General features: G+C 42.4%; 3 protein-coding genes across 15 annotated transcripts in view; 1 reads left to right on the top strand and 2 right to left on the bottom strand.

The window, feature by feature from the left end:
* col23a1a (collagen type XXIII alpha 1 chain a) overlaps positions 1–13,560 on the bottom strand; it is a 117,882-nt gene extending 104,322 nt beyond the window's left edge. For all 12 annotated transcript variants that reach the window (XR_006844874.1, XR_006844872.1, XR_006844873.1 and 9 more), the window contains exons 1-2: positions 12,403–13,560; positions 11,850–11,919 (exon numbers count right to left, since the gene is read on the bottom strand). Coding sequence is in view for 6 of the 12 variants with exons in the window: in XM_046405882.1 (XP_046261838.1) it covers positions 11,850–11,919; positions 12,403–12,696 (364 nt within the window). In the remaining 6 variants the exon portion in view is untranslated. The remainder of the gene's footprint in view (positions 1–11,849; positions 11,920–12,402) is intronic.
* A 113-nt stretch (positions 13,561–13,673) lies between these two features.
* Positions 13,674–21,008, bottom strand: clk4a (CDC-like kinase 4a). Of its 2 annotated transcripts, XM_046405888.1 has the most exons (13): positions 20,849–21,008; positions 19,510–19,670; positions 17,598–17,841; positions 16,839–16,941; positions 16,462–16,528; positions 16,236–16,352; positions 15,944–16,110; positions 15,764–15,858; positions 15,536–15,665; positions 15,365–15,447; positions 15,198–15,277; positions 14,988–15,078; positions 13,674–14,411 (listed from the first exon to the last, which is right to left on the bottom strand). In XM_046405888.1, exons 2-13 carry the CDS (start codon positions 19,668–19,670, stop codon positions 14,226–14,228), a joined length of 1,524 nt encoding a protein of 507 aa, XP_046261844.1. In that variant the 5' UTR covers positions 20,849–21,008; the 3' UTR covers positions 13,674–14,225. The 2 variants fall into 2 exon arrangements, with proteins under 2 accessions (XP_046261844.1, XP_046261846.1); XM_046405890.1 differs by lacking the exons at positions 16,839–16,941; positions 19,510–19,670; positions 20,849–21,008 and having other exon boundaries at positions 17,598–17,736.
* Positions 21,009–21,705: 697 nt separating this feature from the next.
* tmem126a (transmembrane protein 126A) lies at positions 21,706–22,777 on the top strand. Its single transcript, XM_046405881.1, has one exon. The coding sequence runs from the start codon at positions 21,861–21,863 to the stop codon at positions 22,476–22,478; it is 618 nt and encodes a 205-aa protein (XP_046261837.1). The 5' UTR covers positions 21,706–21,860; the 3' UTR covers positions 22,479–22,777.
* Positions 22,778–22,894: the final 117 nt, after the last annotated feature.

Raw genomic sequence — 22,894 nt, 5'->3', positions numbered from 1 at the left:
GCCTCTCACTCACAATGAACGACACTTCCGCTAACAATTTTAAGTGATTATATTAAATCAGGTCACAAAAGATAACAAGCACAGCTGGTTTGAACTATTTTTGCTTTGTCTTGAACCTATTAAAAGAGGCAGACAGACAAATGTAAATTCACACAAAAAGCATACATGCCCCAGTGGAGAGACCTTACTTTGAAATGTTAGGTCGACTGTCATGTCTAGGACATGACCCTGGGGAAAACATGAAAGGCAATCGCTCAGTTTAGAGAGGCTAGTATTAATGAACATGGTCAAAGAGCAAGGGAGAAACAGAGGAAAGACATAGCATTACATGCTAAAGGGTGACCCCACTTTACTGAGGTCCCGGTGAGAGGAGGGGAAGAGGCGGAGAAGGAAGATGGAGAAGAGGCAGTAAAGTCAAGAACAGGAGGGGAGACACCAGACAGAAGGAGAAAAACAATCCGAGGGAGCTCCAAACATGAGGATAATGTTTGAAAAATAAAGAATAATGGGTGCAGCGACAGGCTGAACGTGGGGTGTGGAGGGCAAAGACGGGCTGAAGCAGCAAAGAGATGTTCAGAGGTGGGGGGGGCAGAGAGAGAACAGGGAAAAGAGGGCAACGAGGGGTTTTGGAGGAATGTGAGAGAGGCGGAGAAAGGGGTCAGCTCAGGAAGGCTTCCAGCTGCGCTCCCTCCACTCTGATCTTATCTGGCCTGTTTGGGGTACACACAGTGCCTCCACACCCCTCCTACCCCTCAGATCTCCTGCAGTCACCCCTCCTGTCCACGCTGTACCTCCAACAAGCAAAGAAGCCATGCAATGCTTTATATTTCACCAGTGTTGTCCACGAAAGCACGCACACATAGAAATACACTTGAACTTGCACATATAGACACACACAGACATTCAGACACGCAGGAAACAAAAGTCCTGGGCAGGAAAGATAAACATCTTGGTACTTACGCTCCATTTACTCTTGTCTGTCTTCCCAGTAGAGGAGGAAACAGACACAGATAGAGCCAATGTGAAAACAGAGAGTTTAAAAGTTCAGTGCAATTAGACCAAATAAAATCAGCTGATCTGTGCAGCAAATTAATTGATTTACCAGACAGAAAAACATCAATCCGAAGTTAAGAAAGGGTCAGAAGAACTCCTGTTTCCTAAACGTGCTAAATGTTGTCCAGAAGTCAGGTGTGCGCTGTTGGAAAAGTAAAAAACAGGAAGATGTCATGAAGGATTTTCTGTGAATTAAAACCATTTGGCTGTTCAGAGGTGAAGCAGTAATAGGAAGTAAGTAGTAATAATAAAGGCACTGAATATCAGACATAAAATATTTAACATTTGTTAGGATAACAGATCATCTATTTGGAGGTAAGATAATGTGGATATTTTCAGCCAGCAGGGCAAAATTGATTAGGAGTGAAAATGGACTCCGCAGTGACAAATCAATTCTCACAACTACACTGCAGATGTTTAAAAATCTGTAGCATATAATTTAGAAACTGAGCGATATGCAGTATACGTCATTGCAGAACACTACAAGTCAATCAGTTCGCAAAGGCTGAGTTTGGATCACCCGGCGCCTCGCATAAAAACATTCAAAGCATCTAACAAATCCATTTGCTGCTTATATAAAAGGCTACCAGAAAATAGACAAACACCGTAAAAAGTTCATCCGCATGCCAGAAATCTGACCTCTCATCTCGATGTCTCTGATGAAACAAAGTGATCGGCAGTATTTTTCTCCTGTCTGTGTGCTGACTTAGTTGGGCCTTAGATGATAAGTCGAGCCAATTCTCCCAATTAGAACTACATTAGAGATGTGTTTTGCACAGGCGGTTTGGCTGTTACCCTCAACAACATGTTTTATGATGAGCAGCTTGATTTGGGTCAAGTCTCCTTATTGGCCCGTTGTGTGTTATAAATGGGCTCCCTATTTAAGGGCCAATTTGGGAAGTTATAGCTGTGTATACATATTTTTTTTGATTTAATCAATTCTTTAAAACAGCCTAACTCTTTGTTTAGAAAGTTAAAAAAAAAATAATAAAAACATGTGGGGCTTGAGGCAGAGAAACCAGCACTGCATGCCAAGATGGTGTCGCAATAACAGCATATTGAGACATGATTTAGTGCAGTTTAAAATGAATGTAAAATGTATTTTCATTCATCAAAATCACACTGTACACATCCATCTCTCAGATACGCCCCCCCTTATTCTACTACTACTCACTCCCGACTTTGTCCTTATTCCAGATCACACAATCAGAACCACATGGACGTGAGAAAACACTCCGAGTAAATAAACAAGCCCAAAAAAAGAGCCTGATCAGTTCCAAAAGTACATCCCTGGTGCCTGGATTTGAGAAGTATTAACAGCAAGTAAAACTGTGACAGCACCAAGATGTGCAAATGCATCTAAACGTGTCTGGCTTTATGTTTGTGTGTGTGTGAGAGAAAGAGAGAGAGAGAGAGAGAGAGTGTGTATGTGCATAAGTATTTGTTTTCCCTGCTGTCTTGTTAAATCAGTCGCCCCTCTTCTTCTTGATGTGTGTCAAGGCTGCAGCTCCTGAGCCATGCTAATCATCTTGTAGCAGACACAAAAAGACACAAACAAACACATGCTTATGTGCACGCAAGATTCACACGCATATGACGCTTCAACACCTCCGGGATCAAACTCATCTAAACCCAAAACGGGTTACTGCATTTGTGTGTTGATTGCTGCGGGAAAGAAAAGTTGTTCCTCAAAGAAAGTTGGGCAAACAAAAAAAATGGAGGAAAAGAATTTGAATGCAGTCAGAGAGAAAATGAGAGAATGAGAGGAAAGAGAGATGGTGGACCTGATAGACTGTCCACATGTTCAACCCAGATATTCTATGTGTAACCAGAGCTGACTGGACATCTGTGATATACTCTCCTGGCTCCCAAAATACACACAAGACTCATTTCATTATATTCTTGAGTGGAACAGCAAATATGCAGATAAGACATCCCTGCAGAGGCTGGCAATGGAGGCTCATGCGAGGTGAGCTAACCATGCAGGCCCACACACACACACACACACACACACACAGAGCAACAAAAATGCAGACGCACACAAATGTTCGCTCAATATGTAAAAAACAGATGGGACGCTGATAAAAAGTTTCAACATGTGCAGTATATTTTAGTTAACTAAGTTTCTCCATCTCTTCCTCCCCCTCCCTCACCCCAAACCCCAACTGTGTCTCTGTGAGGCCAAAGCAGTTAGACAGCAGCAGCAGCAGCGACAGCAGCAACTACAGTGTTTTTGACACAAACCATGACAGAATGTTTCAGTTTAACAGCAGCAAAACAGGGTGTGTGTCCACCACTGTGCACTCATTAGCACTCATTTAACACCCATTATTACACTGTCACAGCACCATCGGCCACAAAGAATCTGATAAAAGCGCACAGTCGCTAGCACACGTGTAACCATGTTCATATAAATTTACACTTACGCACATTTCGATCCAGATTCTTGCTTGGCTCAAGATCAGATCAAGTTAGACAGGGTAATTTAAGCGTAACATTATTGTAATTATGTTCAGATAGCCACACTGCTGGGAAACGACTGCGTGCAAAAGCCTCATATCAGGGTCAGAAAAACCTCAGAGAATGAAATGACCCATCAGATGGTTTGGCAGCGTGTTTCTCTTTCTCTCTCCCTCACGCACACACACACACACTTGCTTACAGAAGGTGATACTTTAACTGCAGCCACTGTAGTTCAATGTTAAGCTAAGTTCGATGTGTTACGGTTGCAAGCATGGGAGCAGAACAATGGCATGTCTTGCTTGGTTAAGTCTTGCCATTTGGGGTTTTTAAATTTAACATGCTTGAGTCGATTGTGTCTCTGCCTTGTTCGACTCCATCAATGCTGATCCCTGATGATTCATACTTCTTTTTACTAAAAACCCAAATATATGATTATCTGGTTATTATTTCAAATTTCTCATTCCACAGCAGAGCTGTAACTTAGGCTTGTGGTCCAAGTACTTTTCCTGTGTCAGCAAGACAGAGCTGGCAGTAATCTGTTGCTGTCGCTGATGTCTGATGTAAATCCAGGAAATTAGCTTGTTGCGTAGATACACCTGAGGAAATGCCCACTTATCCTGAGAATGTTCCTCTGCATCTCCTCATTGCCTGTTTACAGTATATGTGATAACCATCTCTATCCCCCCATCTTACTGCTGGCTGAACTTGGGGTTATTGTATACATACAGCAACCAGACTGACCAGGCCATCCAGATGCCAGACCTCGCGTTAAATACACACTCCTCAAATCATAAATACAAACGACGATGGTAGAGGAGGAAACAAAGCGAGACTCGAGAATCACTTGTAAAAGAGAAAAAGGCGGAGACACATTTGCAAAGGTCAGACTGAGAGAGAAAACAGACATGACACACATAAATACAGCCCTCCCCGAGCGGTGGTGTTAAGTTGTTGAGATCTGTGCTGCGCTCCACTCTAAAATGCCCCTCACCTCCCTGTTATGACAGAATAACATGGACCAGTGATGCTGAGGGCTTGTTCAAAGGTTTCAGGCTCAGTTTTACGAGCCCAGGTCTCATTAAAGAGGTGCTGGGAGAGTGACGAGCCTGTCGAGGGGCTTTTACGCTGAGCAGGAGCATGTTCGGCACAGTGAGACCATGTGGATCACCGACGCCCTGCTGTACACCTCCAGCACCACCCCTTCCCAAGGAGGGACACCTTCGTTGTTCATTCCACTCCCTGTTTGGGAAGGATAAACGATAACCTCTGCTCCAAGTGTGCCTCCCTGTTTGTCTGGGTTAACATCCAGAGATGTTATCGGTCCAGTAAATCCAGGTGAGTTCTGTACTGCAGCTGGTTCCTGCCTTGCTACATTCCTAATGGATTAACTGGGCTGTGAAAACCTATTTTTGTGGACCTTTATCCACACTGGATATCTTAATGGATGATGGGATTGAAATTAAAGTATTGTTTACAGTTTTGGTGGGGCATTCAAGAAACAGCATTATTTCTCCTTTCCAAACACAACGAGAAAGGTTCCGACATCAGCCTCCATTGCTCTGGTATAAGTTCAGATAAATGATTGAACAGGTCTTGACACACACTGCAGCTCAGATAGGGGTCGTTTGACTTCAGAGTGCTGTCAGCCAGCCAGAGGCCACACGGTGGTGTTAAAGAGATTTTTTCTGCTCCCCCATTAAAAGGCTATTCACCTTGTCACCTGCCACTTGTGATAATTAAACAAAACATCATAATCGTTTCCACATTGGGCACAGTGTCTGCTCAGCCCTGCTCGATAAGCTCCTGCCACTCCTATTTGCTTTCAACCAGACTAAATTAATCTTGCTCACAATATAGCATCACCACACAAGTTTCCTTCAAATGTTTTGACACCGGTTGGTTATTTGAGGTATTCAGGAAATCTATTATAGCCTTATTGTGCTTTGTTTTAGAGCTTTTTAGGGTTGGCTGAAATAAGAAGTTTGACGTGTTGATTTTTAAGAAGGAAGGAGGACAAAATGGAAGAAAAAAAAAAAAATTCAAGGATACGAAACCACAAACATACTGATAACTCTAAACTCCTAGCATTTGGTCTGCGCTTGAACCTGAAGCCAACCTGCAATTAATTGTAACTCATGTGCTTAATTTCACTTTCATACACCTTCAACAAGGATGCAACAACACTCATGTTTTTAATGTTTAATGACACCAAGTTTGTTTTGCCTGACGCTCAGCTCACTTATTTGCTGAGACTTGCCCGTTAGCGCCTTCTGGACAAGGACGTCTTTGAATACATAGTAAAACAACAAATTAAATCTATTGCCAACGTTTTACAGACTTTCTGCTAAGTTAAGAGTCTCTTGCTCAAGAGACACTGTGAATGAAACTGATGAAGTGAATTACGTCCCTGCGGTTTAACACGCCACTTGATGCTTTTGATGCACATTGGTCTGCTGAAAACAACTGGTGTTTTGAAATCATGTGCATCAGACAAAGCATTACTGTATGAGAAGCAGCGAATCAGATGTTCTTATAAATCAAGTTTTACTGCGATGCCATGTGCTTTGATTGACGAATTGATGATTGACATTTAATTTTGGATCAAACCTCTTGATGCTATACACAATTCATAATATTTCTCATTTCTGCCCATCTGTAATAATAAGAAACAGTCTTCTGTCTCATGTTTATGTTGGTGGTGTGTTTGAGAAAGGCTTTTGGCCTGTGGCTCAGTTGCAGGCTCTTTTGGGAAATGAATATGTCCATTGTTAGCCAGGAGCTGATGACCAACAAACCGATGCTTACATATGAACATACGGATGCAAATTTACTGCAGTAAGTTACAATCCATCTTTCTTCCTTTACCCGCTCGACATCTTTTTCCACTTTTAAATACATCACATGGCTAATATGACATTGGGTCAAGAGATAACTGCATTCAGCAGTGTTTTCTACAAATCTGCTTTGTAACATTTACAGGGTGAGTTTGTCTATTTAGTTCCTCTTGTATGTTCTGCCACGCTTCACTGCCTGGTAGTCAGGCCCTTTGCTCTTCTGTGTGTTCCTGACGTCTTTGCGGGACTTCATGTCCAGCAGTTTATTTTTTCAAAGGTAGAGTGTCAGCCCTGCTGTTAAACACTGTGGATTCACAAAGCTAACTTTAATAAGAAGGCTGATGAGGGACAGAGAGGGGAGGGGCAGTGTGAGTGTGTGTGTGTGTGTGTGTGTGTGTGTGTGTGTGTGTGTGTGTGATTTTAAATTAATTTTCCCAACAACATATGACACATGTTAAATTAACAATATGCTAATAACCTTGGGCTAAAGGGCCAGATAACATTAGCGAAACTGGATAGTTCCTACTCGCTGTGTGAATTCTAATAGCTTACAAAGGAAAAGCAATCATTTTAACGTATTGCTTGGCTTCCTAAAACTGTTGGAAGTCATGTTACAGCATGTGATATGAAAATATCAAATGGAAGTAGACGCAGCAAAACCAGAGATAGCGTCTTTTGCATTTCATGTGTTCAAAATTTGCAGTCCTGAAGTGACATCACTTGATTATCTCCCTTTTTTTTTCTTTGCTGTAGCCTTTGACTTCACCGACACAGACACGACCATTTCCAAACTAAATATTTTCAACTATCTAAGAGGCTGCATTCCCTTGTCCTTCTACAAATAAACTCAGCACACTCGAGTCTTCCAAGATCATCCTCCAAATAAGAAGAAGACTTTAGGGAGAGTCACTCATTTTTACTTGACTCTTAAGGGTGACCAGTGGGAATTACAGACACGTCATCATCATCACATGTGGAGGATAAAAGTAACATGAGGACATGAGGCTCGCACAGCTGTGTCTTAGAGCTGCTGTCCATATGACGGTGGTACCTTTAGCCTGTGATAAAGTGCTAAGTGCAAAGCAGGGTGCAAGGGGTGAGGCTATTTTTTATCAATAACCACTAAAGTAATCAGTGACTTTTCCTACACACCATTTTCCTTTAAAGGCTAACTCCAAATGTAAGACTAATCCATTTAATGCGTTTCCAATTTTCCCTAATGACTCTGTTCAATATGTCAGGGTAAATAGCTGCGGAAACGAATAATAAATCACAGAGTGAGCGTGAGGACCGTAGGAGGATTTATTCTCGTCTCCATCTTTTTCTGGAGCAGAAACAGACTTAAACTGCAGGAAACACCCTGCAGACCAACTCCGGGGAATATCTTAGAGTTTGGAACCATGCGCAGACACCTGACTCTCTGGAGCAACGGTACAGAAAGTATTTTTTAAAAATGTATATATTCTTCCCTGGTTTGAAATCTCCTTTTCCCTGCGGCATAATGCAAGAAGGCATGTGGATTTCTGCCACAGGATACCCACTTCATAACTGACTCCATACACTGTGAATTTAAAGCAATGCAGTCAGTCGCTGCGAGCCAAGCAATAAAACATATGACGGCAGACATCAAAACAAACACACATGCACAAAACACATGGGTGCAAGCACACGCACAAAGAGTTTGAGGAGACAGAGGCTCACACACGTACACACACAGAGCCAGCTATGCGCTGCTCTCCTTATTAATACTTGAAAAAAAGCTGCCTACAGCCCAAAGCAAAAGTGGAACGAATGTAAAACAAGACCACTTATGAAAACAAATTTCCTGCATTTATTATTTTAAAATGGTCATTAATAGATTTTACATGACCAAGATATTCTTCCTGTGATGACAGATTGTATAGGTAGCTGCAAGCTTCCTGTCTGATTTATTGTGGCTTTAAAAAAAACAAAATGCAGCCCTGAGGGTTGCTGGCCCCACTGCGGGTCTCCATCTGCCTAAAGCTGGACCCCCCACCAATCTCCTCCTCCAGGTGGGAGAGCAGGAAGTTGGGCAAGGAGGGCGAACAGCATCCCCCTCTGCCTTCTGGATGAGAGGTTGGTCCCCAGACAGGCCAGGTAACACCACCAGACAGCTGATGGGCATCACACAAGGTGTTACACTGTTTTTCTCAGCCTATTGGACATGACACTGCTGCAGACAGCAGAAACAGAAAAACAACCAACCAAATACGTAGAAATTTGGATACACGGTAAATCCAAACAGCTGTAAGTACAGAAAGCAGAGAAGAATTTATGCTAACAAATACATTTCTGTTGGGATGTGTGCATGTAAAAGGTGTAAAGGAGCCCTGCTGTGAGCATGCTCTCTCAATTATATAAAAACACACAAACACACATACATGGGGGGCCTGTGTGCCTGTTCGGTGTGTTAATGAGCTCTTATCTGATGGAAGTTGATCTGACTACACAGCCAGGGGTCTGACCTCTTGCTCTCATATACACCAGCATTAAAGACTTGGATGGCCTACACTGACTGAGGGACCTCATTCCTGACTATGACTTAACATACAAATGCACACTTGAGGATCTGCAAGAGTGTTGGTTGTTTGGTGAGACAAACATTCCAAACTGCGCTCATTTTTTTCAATGAAAATCAGCAAAACCTCAAAACTGAGAAGCTGTAACTACAGTATGTTTGGCATTTTTAACTGAAAAAGGACTCAAAGGGATTTTTTTTAATTTGCTGACGATTAATTATTATGACAGTTGAATAATTCCTTCCTTCCTTTTGTCAAAGTAGCATGAGAATCTCTTCTGTCCTCTGATGTATTGTTTCACAAAGAAAAAAGTCATGATTTAGAATCACATTTCTACAAGTATAATCCTTCAAAGACATAAAAATCTTTCAAAACTGCCTGATGTGGACCCTCTCCCACTGTACAGTCTGCAGTGACTGCTGACTCCTTCATTTTAATGGACATCTCTGGCTGGTGTTTAATTTTTGGGCCTGAATCCAAGTGTGGGCAGACTGTGTGCCCCCGAGCTGGCATCAGAACGTGTTAAACAGCCTTTAAATGCAAACTGCAGAGATGACAACACACTCCCCTTACGCAGGACACATACAGCACTCACATGGTTCTAATTAGTCAAGCCAAAGGTGCTGTGCTCATGTGTAAGAAATGAATGCGTGTGTATGTTTGTCTGTGAGAGACTTTGTCGTATGTGTCTGTTGAGGGTACAGGCGGGTGTTAACTGCAAACACCTGAAGCTTATAAGCAGAGTTAGACTCACTGACATAGTTTATCTGAGCCCTGACGACTGCTGGCCGTGTCGTATTTGTGAACATAAAAGTGTCATAATGCTGCTTCCACTGAGGCGATATGAAGAGTTAGATGTCCCCCGAGTCAAAGCCTGGGGTTAAACACTGTTTATAGATAGTGCCTTTACTACCCCAGTGGTGACTGAACCAGGGGGCTTTTCCTTCAAAATACTTTCATTTTTCACAAGAAGGAAGTCATTCTGTCAGGAGTGTCAATGACAAACTCATCACCATCATATTGAGAGCTGCTGCGAAAGTGCTGCCCCCTTTTGGGCCCCCGTCTTCATGCAAGCTGAAAGGTGAGCACCCTGAGGCAGAGGGCATAGCTTTAATGGCAGAAATGCCGCTCATGCTGTGTGGCAGCGTGCGTCTCACACACATACGAGCAGAAATACCTTGGCCTGTGATCGTGGTGGTGAAAGATTCAAGTTTCAGGTGGGAAGAGTTGGTGCTAAAAGCAGAGGAGGGTCTCTTCTTACAGTGTAGTGTTGAGAGAGGTGCCTCTGTCGGCCCCTCAAAGGCTCAGGGACCGAACCTCAGACTCACACACACAGCCGCCACATGGGACCACGATACACACTTGTATCACGGACACAGATGGGATGCACACAGCTCAGATAAATGTGCATAAAAACGTTTCCGCAATTGGCACAAACATATATGCACCCGAAAGCACCCTGCATGTGGCTTCTTTAGCATAAGGCACACGGAGAATCTGTCCAAATCCAAATTTATCAGCTGAGAAAACCTTATTTAGAAATAAACACATTTTATGGAGAAATGTTAACAAGGCTATATTGAGCAATCTAATTGTTGGGAAATAGAAAAAAGGCTCACAGGCATCCGGTTGCATCAAAGCCAGAACATACTAAATAGACTTTTGTTTCACCAAAAACAAAAGACTATATTTAAAGACCAGAAACTGGAAAGAGAGACCTTTAAATAGACTTCTAAATAGTTGTGGAGGGATGGTATTTCAATGCCAAAACCACTTGATTATACAGCAGATCAGCAAAATTGACAGGAAAATGGGACGCAACATCTGATACAATAATACTACCTAATGGAGAAATCACATTAAAATGCAAGATTACCCAGCAGGGGCTGCGCAAACTGAGCAACTGCTTTACAATGTACATGCACCTCTGGATACAGTTCCCCTGAGTCATGCTTAGAAGAAATACACTAAATATCAAAAGCAGAACTACAACTGGCATTAACAGTACCAGCAACATTGGCCCTGCTGAATCCAATGCAGTCAACAAATACTTGCACCAACCTTGCTGACCAGCAAGCCGGTGTCAGCGAGCTATCTCGGCACAGCAGATTTCAGTCTGGAAAACAGAATGTGATGAAAGCAGGCCAGAAATGCCACCTGTGAACGCTTTGACCTGTTTACACCCGTAAAGACATACAGACAGAAAGAAGAGCCAGAGAAGGAAATTCCCTTGTAGACCTTAAAACTTAAACTCTGTCGTAACTTCAGAAACTTAAGAGAAGAAAAAATGTCTTTTTTTTTTTTGTTAAACTGGAATGCCAACTTCAATAAAATTCACATCCACATCCTGTTCCTGCAAGTCAGAGAATTTCTCTGGCAATAAAGCACGACGTTCATTTCCAAAGGTGAGGTACAGAGCCCATGTAAGCCACCAAATACACAGCTGAGATCAGTTGGTCACACCTACTGGTGTTCATGTCATAAAAAGAAATACCTTTTTTCCTGAATTCACTGACATAACTGGGGTGGGGGCTCTGTGTGTAACATGATGTGGATCACACACTGTTATTTACTATCATAAGCCAAACGTGGCCAATCTTGATACACTTCTGTTCCATCTATCAATGTGAGCATCCCCCATTGGCACAAGGCATCAGGGCTTATGCTGGACACCCCAAACCCCACTGATCTGCTGAGTGTTGAGCCTTGCTGTCTCAGTATGGGCCTGACATGGGCTTAAAGGCCATAATCCTCAAACAGGCATACACTCACACACACACACACACACACACACGCAGTCTTAAAGGAGAGCTGCCAAAAGTATTATGTGGAGACAAACTATCAGCTTTCACCAGCAGTCAGTCATGCCTAGACTGTAACTTTGGGTACAGGTTTTTTAGTGTCTTGTTTGTATGTTTTGGTAAGTGGCACTTAGGCTACAATGAAAAGAAACAGATACCTGGAGGACAGGAGCACTCTTGGCCAACATCCCTGGTTGTGCGCAATTTCGGCATGAGCATCACCATTTCCTACAGACAAACAGAGTAATATAAAAATCATTAGCAAATATTGAGAGAATAATTTTAAAATAACATAGATGACTGCCAATAGCAGCAATGAGATCCTTATCATTGATTGCATACAGCTTTAGAATGAAATGGGGTTTCTTCAGTTTCTTTTCCTCGTGATAAAATTAGAGGTTGTGTCTGTCATCTGTGGATCTGTGGTTATGTCACCCTATAAAGAGCTTTAACTGCTAACTAATTGGCCAGCTGCATGAATGGTTGATCCCTAAGGTTATGTATTAAATGGACAGATTTTAGGGGGATAATTAGGGTGCAATTGCCAAAAAAATGCCGGGTTTGTGAATAAACCTCGCCACATATGTTCCATGTTATTACGCACATTTTACGCACAGGAGAGCAGTGCGCCAGCCAGAGGTACACAGACACCAAATGTGTTTTTATCAAGGACAGTGAGTTTCAACTACATCCACGATAAATGTTTTGTACCTCTTCCACGAGTTTCCCTATCGGGGTGCTCAGCTCTGGAATCAGGGTCCCATCCTCGTTTAGAAAAGCCCTGTGCGGCGGGTGGAACACGGACGCTTTGCTCATCTCCATCTGCAGTTGGTTCTCCAGCTGGTAGGTCTTGAGGCTCATCAGAAGACACACGGTGACGGAGCTCAGGGACATCAGCAAACACAGAACGATTGGAAAACCTGGACGCCACCGCTGCACAGCGTACTTGGGAGCACACTGACACGCCGGCTTACTTTCCCCGATAGAGTCGCTGGCTTTATCCATGCTGGAATCCTGCTTTAGGGTGTTTTGAGGAAAAGAAAAGTCCCTTGCTTTGGTGGTGTAGTTCTGCAACCAAACTGTATTCAGACTGCAGGAGGTCAGCAGCGCACCTAAAACACTAACTCCGACAAACAAACTCGGCTCAGGGTTCAAAGCGCTGTCTCAAATGAGTCTGGGTACAAGAGGGAGCAGCAGTGCGCGCTGAGTTTGCGGCTGTCAGATGAGAGCGCACTGGTGCCACCCAAAGAAGAGACGCCGACTGCAGGTCGTTGTTTCCCGTTGGGCAATAGCAACTACCAGCGGGTCCAATTGTTTGCCTTCCTAAAAGTTGCACGTTCAACTAGTTGCGATGCGCCCGCCCTGCTGACCACGTGGGAGGCTGGAGACTGACAGCTGTGAGAGAGACTGTGAGGGTTTGGCTTGGACAGCTTCTGAGAGCTTCTAGGGCACCTCAGTTCAACATGAACACAAAGAACAGTGACTGATGACGGTGGTTAATATGATGATTTTCTGAATGAATGCTTTAGGCTTCACAATAAACCACCCAGGCACTTGTGGTTCATGTTTCCCGTTAGTGTTAAGTGTGAATAAAAATGACATGAAAATCGCTTTAAAAGACTGCATGTCGGCCTGTATTGTCAGTAGTGCGCACATCTTGCATGCAACGTACTGCGCAGAGCTGGACTTCTGAAAGCAAAACTTAACGGACTACGTTAAGCAGTTCACTGTCGAGACGATAATGGGAGCATGTCGATGTTCCCATGTCCAACCTCGACACTCGATCCCCCTTAAGAACCAGCTACTCAGTATAGTTAAGATTGATAATAAGAGTTAACACTGACTGAACTTCAGTGATGTTCAATTATCTCAGGCGGCAGATCTTTGCAGTAATACGAAGCTTTCTGCTGCCACCCTGCGTACTGATTCTGCTACTGCACCTCGTAGAAAATCAATCACCGCCGTTTGCACACAAGACACGCTTCTCGTCTATATTCACGTTTATTGAGAAAATGTACATGTTACTGCAAAAGTTACACAACCAGTCAGTGAAAAAAATATCTTAAATTCCATGTACAAGGACTTTCTTTACATCCACCAAAGCAGAATAAATTACTGGTGAGATTGACGCAGGGTAAAGCAATTTTCACTGTTAACCCACCACTCACTTGATAATGCAGAGATAACACGGACAGGACTGTGCGAACAATGTTTTTCTTTTTGTTTGTTTTTTTTTTAAAAAAAAGGGGGGGGGGTCTCTACCACTATACATTTAGAGGTTACAAGTTAAATTATAACGGCAAGTAAAAAGAAATCACTTGGGGGATCATTCACAAAACACAACTTGATGAGTCAGACTAAGACACAGGACACAGCAAAGGAAAGCAGTGGACTGATACAGTCAGCTAATGTACACCTCTCCTGGACAATCAGGAAATAAAGGCTGGCATCAATGACCATGATAAATGTCATGCTGACAGCCAAGCCCTGACCAAGCTTACAGGTCAGTGGTTTACAGATTCAGGAGTTTGGTCTTATTTGCTGCTACTGCTGCTGCTGCTTCTGCTGTGGCTTTTGCTACTGCTCTTGTGATAGCAGGTGAAGAAGGGATGTCGCAGGGCCTGCTCCAGACTGAGGCGCTTAGCTGGGTCATACTCCATCATCTTCTCTATAAGGTCAAACAGCTGTTGGTGGTCTTCGCCCTTAGACATCATGTAATGCTGACAGGAAAGAAAGGACAATTGTAAATCAGTCTCTTTAAAATATGTCACAAGTGATCTAGAAATTTAAATGTGGATTTACATTACATGTGTAAATTTCAATAACAAATCTCAAGTACAAGACGGACAAAACTCAGTCTGGGGATGCTCCATTTTCATTTTCAAATTAGATCTTTCATGTGTTTATTCAGTTTATCTAAGAGGCAGTACTTTACAGGCGTTAAAACAACATGCTCTACAAAATAGGTGTACCATCTTTTTTTTAGGTGTACCTTTTTGTCACGCATGTTGTGTATTTCACTTTGCCACAAACAACTTCAGTGTGTAAACTGGATATGACTAACAGCTGTTCTCAGTGGCTGGATGAAGCAAATTAGGACTGCCATCCTTACTGTGAAGCTGTAAGCCGTGTCCAGGTTGTTGTAACTCTGAACAAATACTCAAGTGACTGTTGGATGTATTATGGCAACTAACATCTGTGTTTTGGAGCTATGGGTTGATGTATTTTTGTCATAATCAAATGATGAAACAGCAGTGTCACCACAGATGGTCTGTCTCGAGTAATATTCCTCTTACCTTGAGAGGTTTGCAGTGTTTTCTAACGTATCTCCCAGAAGAACTGTGTGTGTCCCAGTCAAGCTTGCACCGGTGAACATATCGTCGTTTCCTGTACAACATAAAATGATTGCAATTCATAGCAATTCAGCGAGCTCCATATGGAGCTTATGGGGTTTTCTAGGCACAGAGATGTTTAAAAAAAAATAGGCACGTTAATGGTCCACTTACTTGGTTTTCTGCAGGAGGTTTGTGGGGATGGGGCCCAGGACTCTCTCCATCATAGCAAGGTGCTCTTTACTGTCGTGGGTCTGCAGGAAAATACAATGTAACTCTTCCCACCAACTGTTGTGATAAAGGTCAGTATTAATTTCAATATGCTCTCCACTGCCACCTACCTGGAAGAGGGTAGATCCAAGATAGTACTCAATGAGTATGCAACCTACACTCCAGACATCACAGGAATGATCCCAGCCTAGATCTGAAACAGACAAATTTAAATAAATAACAAGTCCACATTAAATGAGCAATTTAAAGCTTCACTGCAGTGTTTTACGACAGCAACTCACCTAAAATGACTTCAGGAGCACGATAGTGACGTGTGGACACTACAGATGTGTGGTGCTCGTGTTCAAATGTGGCGTTACCAAAGTCAACAATTTTCACGTCAGGGTTCTTCAGTGTCCGTTCATCCCGTTTCTGTGGACAGAAAAACAGTCACGCCATTCAGGCAACTGCTGGCACAAACAAGAAGTTTTGGACTTTGTGGTATCTGGATAAATATTTAGGGTGCTTACCATTTCAGGGTTATACTCCATATCATAGTCAGAATCTATGAAGAGAATATTTTCAGGCTTCAGATCTGTGTGGGTTAGCTTGTTCTTATGCAGAACTGAAAGAAAAGAGAACATACATTTTAAACAAAGCTGTTTTTCCAAAAACATCTCGTATTCTCAGTGAATGTACCCATTACTCACATCGCATAGCTTGGACGATCTGGTACGCCATGTGCCTGATGTGCTCTATGGGGAAAGGCTGGAAGTTGTTCTCCTTGAGGAAATCATATGTGCTAAGGCCAAGCAGCTCAAAAGCAATGCAAACGTGACCATGGTAGTCAAACCAGTCCAGCATTTGCACACAAGCACTGCAGGACAGGAAACAATTAGTTGATGCAAACCGAGAACCTTCTCTCGCAGATTCCAAATATATTTTCATGCATGCAAAGTGATGAGGCTTTTTGTGGTATGAAGTTAATGTGGATTGACTTACTATCTCCTTTCAGAGTCAAGGGATTTCAACTGTTCAAGCACCTCTACCTCAGACATCGCTGCCTCACGGTAGCGGTCTATGTTTTTAATGATCTTCAGAGCCACTCGAGCTCCATCACTGGAAGCAGACAACAAAAGTATTTTCAATATCAGATGAGGGAAAAACGTAAGAAAACAAGATTCAAAGCACTGAGCTTTAAAGAATATTTTTGGACATTCATACTTACTTATTGTGATCAATGCATTCGACCACCTTCCCAAAGGCACCCTCTCCTAGAGTACACACAATCTCATCTACAGAAAATAAAGAACTGGAGTTAGAAACACAGCACTGACGAGCTGAAACACTGCCCTTTAGCGGCTTCACTGCCTGATGTTATATTGCTCAGTTTAGCTACGCTACTATAAAAGGCTTCTGACTGCCATACAACTCAATGCTAAATATGTAACAATGACAAGCAATATCTAACCAAAAACAGTTAAGTCTATTGGCGCAAATACTTCAGCCTCTAAATTAATGTTTGGAAATAAAAACCAGACAACAAGAGAGTGAGAGAGACAAAGTGTGAACAACAATAGAAAAAAAAAGGTATATATTCTATACATCTCGCTCTCAGCATGTCTCCACTGTGATAGATGAGGTGACCCTCGTCATCATCCTCAACACTCCTGGATCTTTTCCTGCTCCTGCGGTGATGGCTCCTCCTCTGCACCGGAACCGCCGCAATCCGCCATCACATCAACAACCCATCAGTCAGCCAGCACCAGGCCACCACAATGCGACATCGTCATTCATTCAACCAGGCCAAGGGGGGGAGGTGTGGGGGTGGACAGATTCGGCCCGTTCAGTAACACCGCCAGGCGAATGGACGGAAGGACGGAGCAGCAAATTCAAATTCAGCCCCGTCAGAGAAATTGGGCGCCAGCCACCACATAGTGTGTGTTACAGAAGAAAAACATGGCAACAAAATTTTCAGATGAGAGACTTTCTTAGAGTAGTACAGAAAAAACTGAACTTGATTGATTACAGTCTTTCTACATGTGCGTTTTTGTAACTCTTCCCACACAACTTAATTCTTTACTATCACGTCCCATAACTGCCCAGTAAGAATTCAGCACAAATACTGTCCACTTTTCTCTTGCAAATCAACAAACGCTTACAGTCCCTTACTTCTTGAACCCCCCAAGACCCCTAACCATTACTGGAAGTCATGCCTAATAGTGAGGAGTAGAGCACACAGAGAGATATAGAGAGACAAAGAGATGGGTGTTAAGCATTGGCAAAACACCAGTGATCATGACCCATTCGAACTGGTGGTAAAGACAGGAGAGAGGGATAGAGGGGAGAAGGAGGTTCTCGTACCGAAGAGGACATGTGGCGAGAGTGGCTACGTCTACGCCTTCGGTCTCTGTCTCTGTGCCTGCGGCTGCTTCGCCTGCTGCGACCACTCCGACCACTGCGCCCAGATGACTTGCTGTAATGGTGCCAGTCTCGGTCTCTGTTCTTGCAGGTGCCCTCCCGACCGTCCTCCTCACAGGCCATGCCCAAACTGTGTCTTTCCCTAGAGTCCAGCTTCTGGTTCAAACTGCGAGCTTCCAGGTACTGCCTGCAGTCAAAGAAAAACAACACAGATTAAAAACAAGGACTAACAAGCACAGGTAGGGAATAGCCCAGCGCCCTGACTGTGATCAACCTCTAAAATGAAGACTGTATTTGATGGTGCTAATGGTCCGCCTACTGCCTGACACTCTATCCCTGAGCCTTTTATGTAACATTTGTAATTAGCAACATACTGATTTACAGCCGCAAAACACCAGGCATCCTGTTCAATGAGATTCTGCAGTTCAGAGAGCCTTTTATTAACAGCTTATCACTGTTCAAAATAGCACAAAAGAGTATCCAAATGCTAACGAGTAATGCCACATATTTGGGCAATTTAGACATTTACACAGCTGTCCCCTTGGCAACTTAGAGCATGCTTCCTTAAAACCGATGCACCTTGACTAGGCGCCACATTGGCAGAGCTGAAGTGTGAGGCACTGAAAGTTGTGGAAAGCTTTTCAGCACAGCCTGATGGTGCGTAATATAATCTGTGGATTTTACACCTGTAGAACTCTGTATGTCAGAAGTGAACACCTGTGCGGTATCATTTCTGTCAAAATGTAAGCAGAAATGTATTAATCAAGAAAGTCTCAAAGGAAATGTGTTTACTACTTACATATAAATTTCTTTTACCTTGTAACGGGATCTGGGATACAACTTTTTCTAATGTTTGCTCACAATATTTCCAATTGCTCCCAGCACATTGACCCAGCAAGCCACATAAACACCTAAGCATCAAAAAAAGACCAAGAAACTCGTAGAGCCCTAGAGCCCTAGCACCCTGGCGGTGTCAGTTGTCTTCCAGGAAGAAGTCTGCCTCTCTACAGAATTAAAATTAGAGTAGATCTTGAAACATCAAATGTATCCCCACAACTGTTATACATGCCCACAAAAAGCTAGAACTGCAAAACCTTTACATTTCAAATAATTCCAGGCAGCTGAAACTGCTGAACCAACTGTGATAACTGAAGGCCAAAATAATTAATTTGAAAAAAATCTCATGTCATGACGTCATTAAGAAAATAAACACTGCAACTCATACATACGTTAAGAGTCGTCTTCTAAAGTGTACATGCACTCTTTGATATGTAGCATTACAAATCTGAAGCCTTACTATCATGTGTAAGACTTCATCACAACATATGGCAGTACACGCCACATATATACACAACAACCTAACTGTATAAATGTACTTATCAAAAAATGGTTAATGTGATGCAACCATTTGTTTGTTTTTAAAATCCAAACTGAAGTTTATTTATAAACAGTTACTCCTCAAATTACCCACTGTTACTGCTGCCATTTTTGTGTATTAGACTTCAACAGCATTCCTTACATGATCTGATGATGACTGGCTGACATTTTTAAGGACTGACCGCAAGACTCAAAATATCACTTTGTTTTTTATTTCCAACCTGATATTTATCAAGTTTGCCAGCATTTCTCCAAAGATGATGTGATGTTAGACATATGAACAAGCTTAGTCCACATAATCAAATGGAATTTTGAATAAATGCAAGACTTAATCTTACACTATGTCTCTTCATCACATAGTCTAGGTGTTTATATACTGTTTGACCCACTACAACATGTACCTTTGATACAAATATCCTAGAAAAGGTCTTATAATTTGAGTGAGTACTTTACACAACAAATAGTGATAATTCTTTACCCTTCATATGTCTTATGGTGACGGTTAGTTCTTCTGGACTTATTTTCTCTTTCGCTGCTGTGCGAATCTCGTTTCCTGCGTTTACGACACTCCATTCTCTCTTCCCAGCTGTACTCATCGAGCCAGACACCTGGGGAGCGCATTCGCTTTGAGTGGCGCATCTGAAAGACAAGGAAGAACAAGTCAAAATGGATGGCAAATAGGCAGATAGATCTGCATGTGGAAACATCTTGCCCCTTAAGAAAACAAAACAAACAAAAACAAAACAAAAAAAGTATATATATTATGATATTGCTATGCATACCACAAGGCCAACCAGATGCAATGGACTATTGTACAACAGAACAGGTAAATTATAAAGTAAGTACAGCTGACGATGTTTACTTTAGCTTTCCCATCATTTAACATGAAAAAGGGGAAACATTCTCTGGGCTTCAGCATCTCATACGTGGCGCATAGCGACCTCTCTCTCTTGTATGTTATCATTACAAATTACGTAAACTGAAAATGTAACCTTGTGATCGGAGAACACATTGAGTATTTTTTAACACTTCCGAACAAATAGAGCAAACGATTAATCGAGAAACTAACGAAATAATACAAAATAAATATACAATGAAAAAAATCACCAAACCTGTCCTCGTCAAAGTTACATAGCTAACTACACAAAAACAGCAGGTCAAAGGTAAATAATGCACAATGCAACGCATTCAAGGGTTAACAGGATTAGCAAAAACGTAACTCATTCATCCAAGTTAACGGACTGACGACGTTTTCGGAACGACTTGATATCTACAATGTAAAGGGTCTTTAACGGCCTGACACTGGCAACACCCGGTCGCTTGTTTTATCAAATGCTGTATGTACCAAAATACAATTCACAACTCATGATTTTTCATCCTCAGCACATGGTACTTTGATCAAGCCTTTCATGATAACCAGACAGTTGCAGGTAAACAGATAAAGCAGAGATTGGTCGAATATTTGCCCGATCTCGACGGAAAGGCCCATCGAGCGTTGGGCACGCCAACCGTACATAATAATAAATTAACACTAATGATAACGTCAGTAAGGCCATATTACTATTATTATAGACAATCTGGTGTGACTACTAACTTTGTTAGCCGTCACTGTTACCGAATGCCAAAATTTGCCGACTTACAAAACTGAGAAAATACATTCTCGTAGCTAGTGGAAGCTATTTAGTCAGATAAGGATCTGCCATGAAGGCGAGGCGTCGAATTTCGGAGCAGCTAACTGGCTAACGTTAGCTAACATTAGGGTAATACACTATATACAGTGCGTGTCAGAATACAGTAGCAGTTGAAACCGATCTTACCTTCCTTTTAACAGTCAGCACGTTCACAAGAGAATGTTTATCAATGAAATATATTAAAAGAAACTTGAAAATGTTTTTGACTCGTCTTCTTCCAAGATGGCGAGCTCAGAATTCGATGGAACGTTCTTAAACAAATCCTATGACGCAACACACAATAACAACGCCCACTTCTCCTCCTCCTCCTTCTTCTTCGTCTTCTTCTTTCTCTTTACTACTGGCAGGGCGCGAACAACTTTGAGGTGCATACCCGCCACCTACTGTACAAGAGTGTGTTGCACCATGTCGCTTTCCACAACACCTCCAATCAGTCCTATTCACAAGTCGAGGTGCGAGGTAGATCCGACCCAGAGGCAAGCTCTAAGTGGCACAACATACATAAATGTAATATATAATAAAATATGTGAACTACATAGGCTACAAGTACACGTATATAGCTGTAAAACACTTTATAATTGTGGTTTTTGTTGTCCTGAGTTATTCCTTTCAGGTACCACTTCCTTTTCAGATATGCCTTTTATTAAAATTTGCCTTTTTTGTCTCTTTGAGATTGATTTTGGTTTTGACATCTGACTTTTCTTTCTCTTGGCTATGCTTCTACTAAAAAGTATTGTATTAAACCCTTTATAAACAAATCTCTTATACTGGGTTTAATTTGCAAGTCAAAAACCATCTGTTGACAGGTAGCAGAATGCCTCCCATTAGTTGAAAATTGCCTATTTTTGGAAAAAGCTCATATATTTTTGCATAGGCAGATTGCTTTGTTTTTCTTAAACAGACTACAGCTTGATAATGTCAAAGGCATCATTTGGCAAACATCGGCGCTCTGCCTGAGAGGCACATCTCAGGGAAAACAACAACCTGCTATATGCGCGCATTGAATTGTGGGTAACGCATGTCTGCACCCTGAGCTCACCTTGCTATCATCCTTAGCTCAATGTGGTAATTGCGGCATGTAGTCTCTCGCTACCAGCCAGTGGATATTGTCGGTTTCGTTCAAACATTATTTCTGAATATGTCGGAAAATATGCAGAAGGACAGCTTCTCTGGAAAACCGATCACAAGACCTATGATTTTTGAAATGTTTGAGAAGAACTTCCAGAGATTGCCTAGCACTGAACAGAAACTCTTCATACAAGGACCGATGTACCTGGCGGGGATCGCAAGCATTGCAGGAGTGATATCCAACAATATGTATCGCAGAGCTCTGAATGTCACACAGGCGTCCATCGCCTCCAGCCTGCCGATGGCCGTTGTGCCCTTCGTGGCAACATTTGGCCTGTACAACGCAGCAGTCACTAACCCCCTTATGCACGGTGATCTGGAGTGTCCCACTTGTGCCACAATTCGAGGTGCAGTAACTGGTGTGATCGGCGGTGGGCTGTATCCCATCCTCCTGGCCTTACCCATGAATGCTGCCCTCGCATCCAGGTACCAAACGGCGCCGATGCCGGAGAAGGGCAATGTGCTCCGGACCTTTGTGGATCTCTCCAGACCGATCCTGAGGAAAATGAGCGCGCTGGTGTTTCTCCAGGCCATCTTGGGCACCTACCTGAGCTCCAAGAACTTTGAAAGTTATATCAAAGTGGTCCAAATGACATTTGGCTCAAGTGGAGAGCAGTCCCAAGACTAAAATGTTCTGAACGGAACCTTAAAACAGTTCACTGTTTCGCTGCGACTCGTTGTCGTTTCACATGAAAGATGCCTGAAAATCCCCCCAGGAATTAAATGAAGTGTGGGATAGCTTGTTGAAATTTCTGGTTGTGTCAACATTAAATCAACTGCTAAAATGCACTGCTTTTTGGGCACATCAAAGATGATTAAAAAATGAACGTCAGTTTCATGCAGTAAGGAAGGTAAAACTGTTTTCCATCAAACTTAATCTGTATATGTTCTTGCTTCCTTTATTAAAATTTCTTATTTAAAATTGAACGCCTTTGGATATTCCATTGATTGCTCAGTGAATTTGTATTTTGATGCCTTGGATTCTTCCTGAATTGCAGATGAAATCTTGCATTAGACATCAGGATTTTTTTTGGGGGGGGGGTA

This window comes from Scatophagus argus, chromosome 12 (assembly GCF_020382885.2).
Source record: "Scatophagus argus isolate fScaArg1 chromosome 12, fScaArg1.pri, whole genome shotgun sequence".
NCBI classification, from domain to species: domain Eukaryota; kingdom Metazoa; phylum Chordata; class Actinopteri; family Scatophagidae; genus Scatophagus; species Scatophagus argus.
The sequence above is the reverse complement of the archived record's forward strand: the minus strand, read 5'-3'. Positions and strand labels throughout refer to the sequence as shown.

What these genes read in the sequence shown, in the direction of transcription:
- clk4a (XM_046405888.1), bottom strand. Translation starts at nt 19,670, where the DNA reads ATGCGCCACTCAAAGCGAATGCGCTCCCCAGGTGTCTGGCTCGATGAG. An exon ending in CACCATAAGACATATGAAGG is followed by an intron (nt 17,842 to 19,509) that starts GTAAAGAATTAT and finishes CTTTGACTGCAG; the next exon opens with GCAGTACCTGGAAGCTCGCA. An exon ending in CTCGCCACATGTCCTCTTCG is followed by an intron (nt 16,942 to 17,597) that starts GTACGAGAACCT and finishes GTTCCGGTGCAG; the next exon opens with AGGAGGAGCCATCACCGCAG.
- tmem126a (XM_046405881.1), top strand. Translation starts at nt 21,861, where the DNA reads ATGTCGGAAAATATGCAGAAGGACAGCTTCTCTGGAAAACCGATCACA.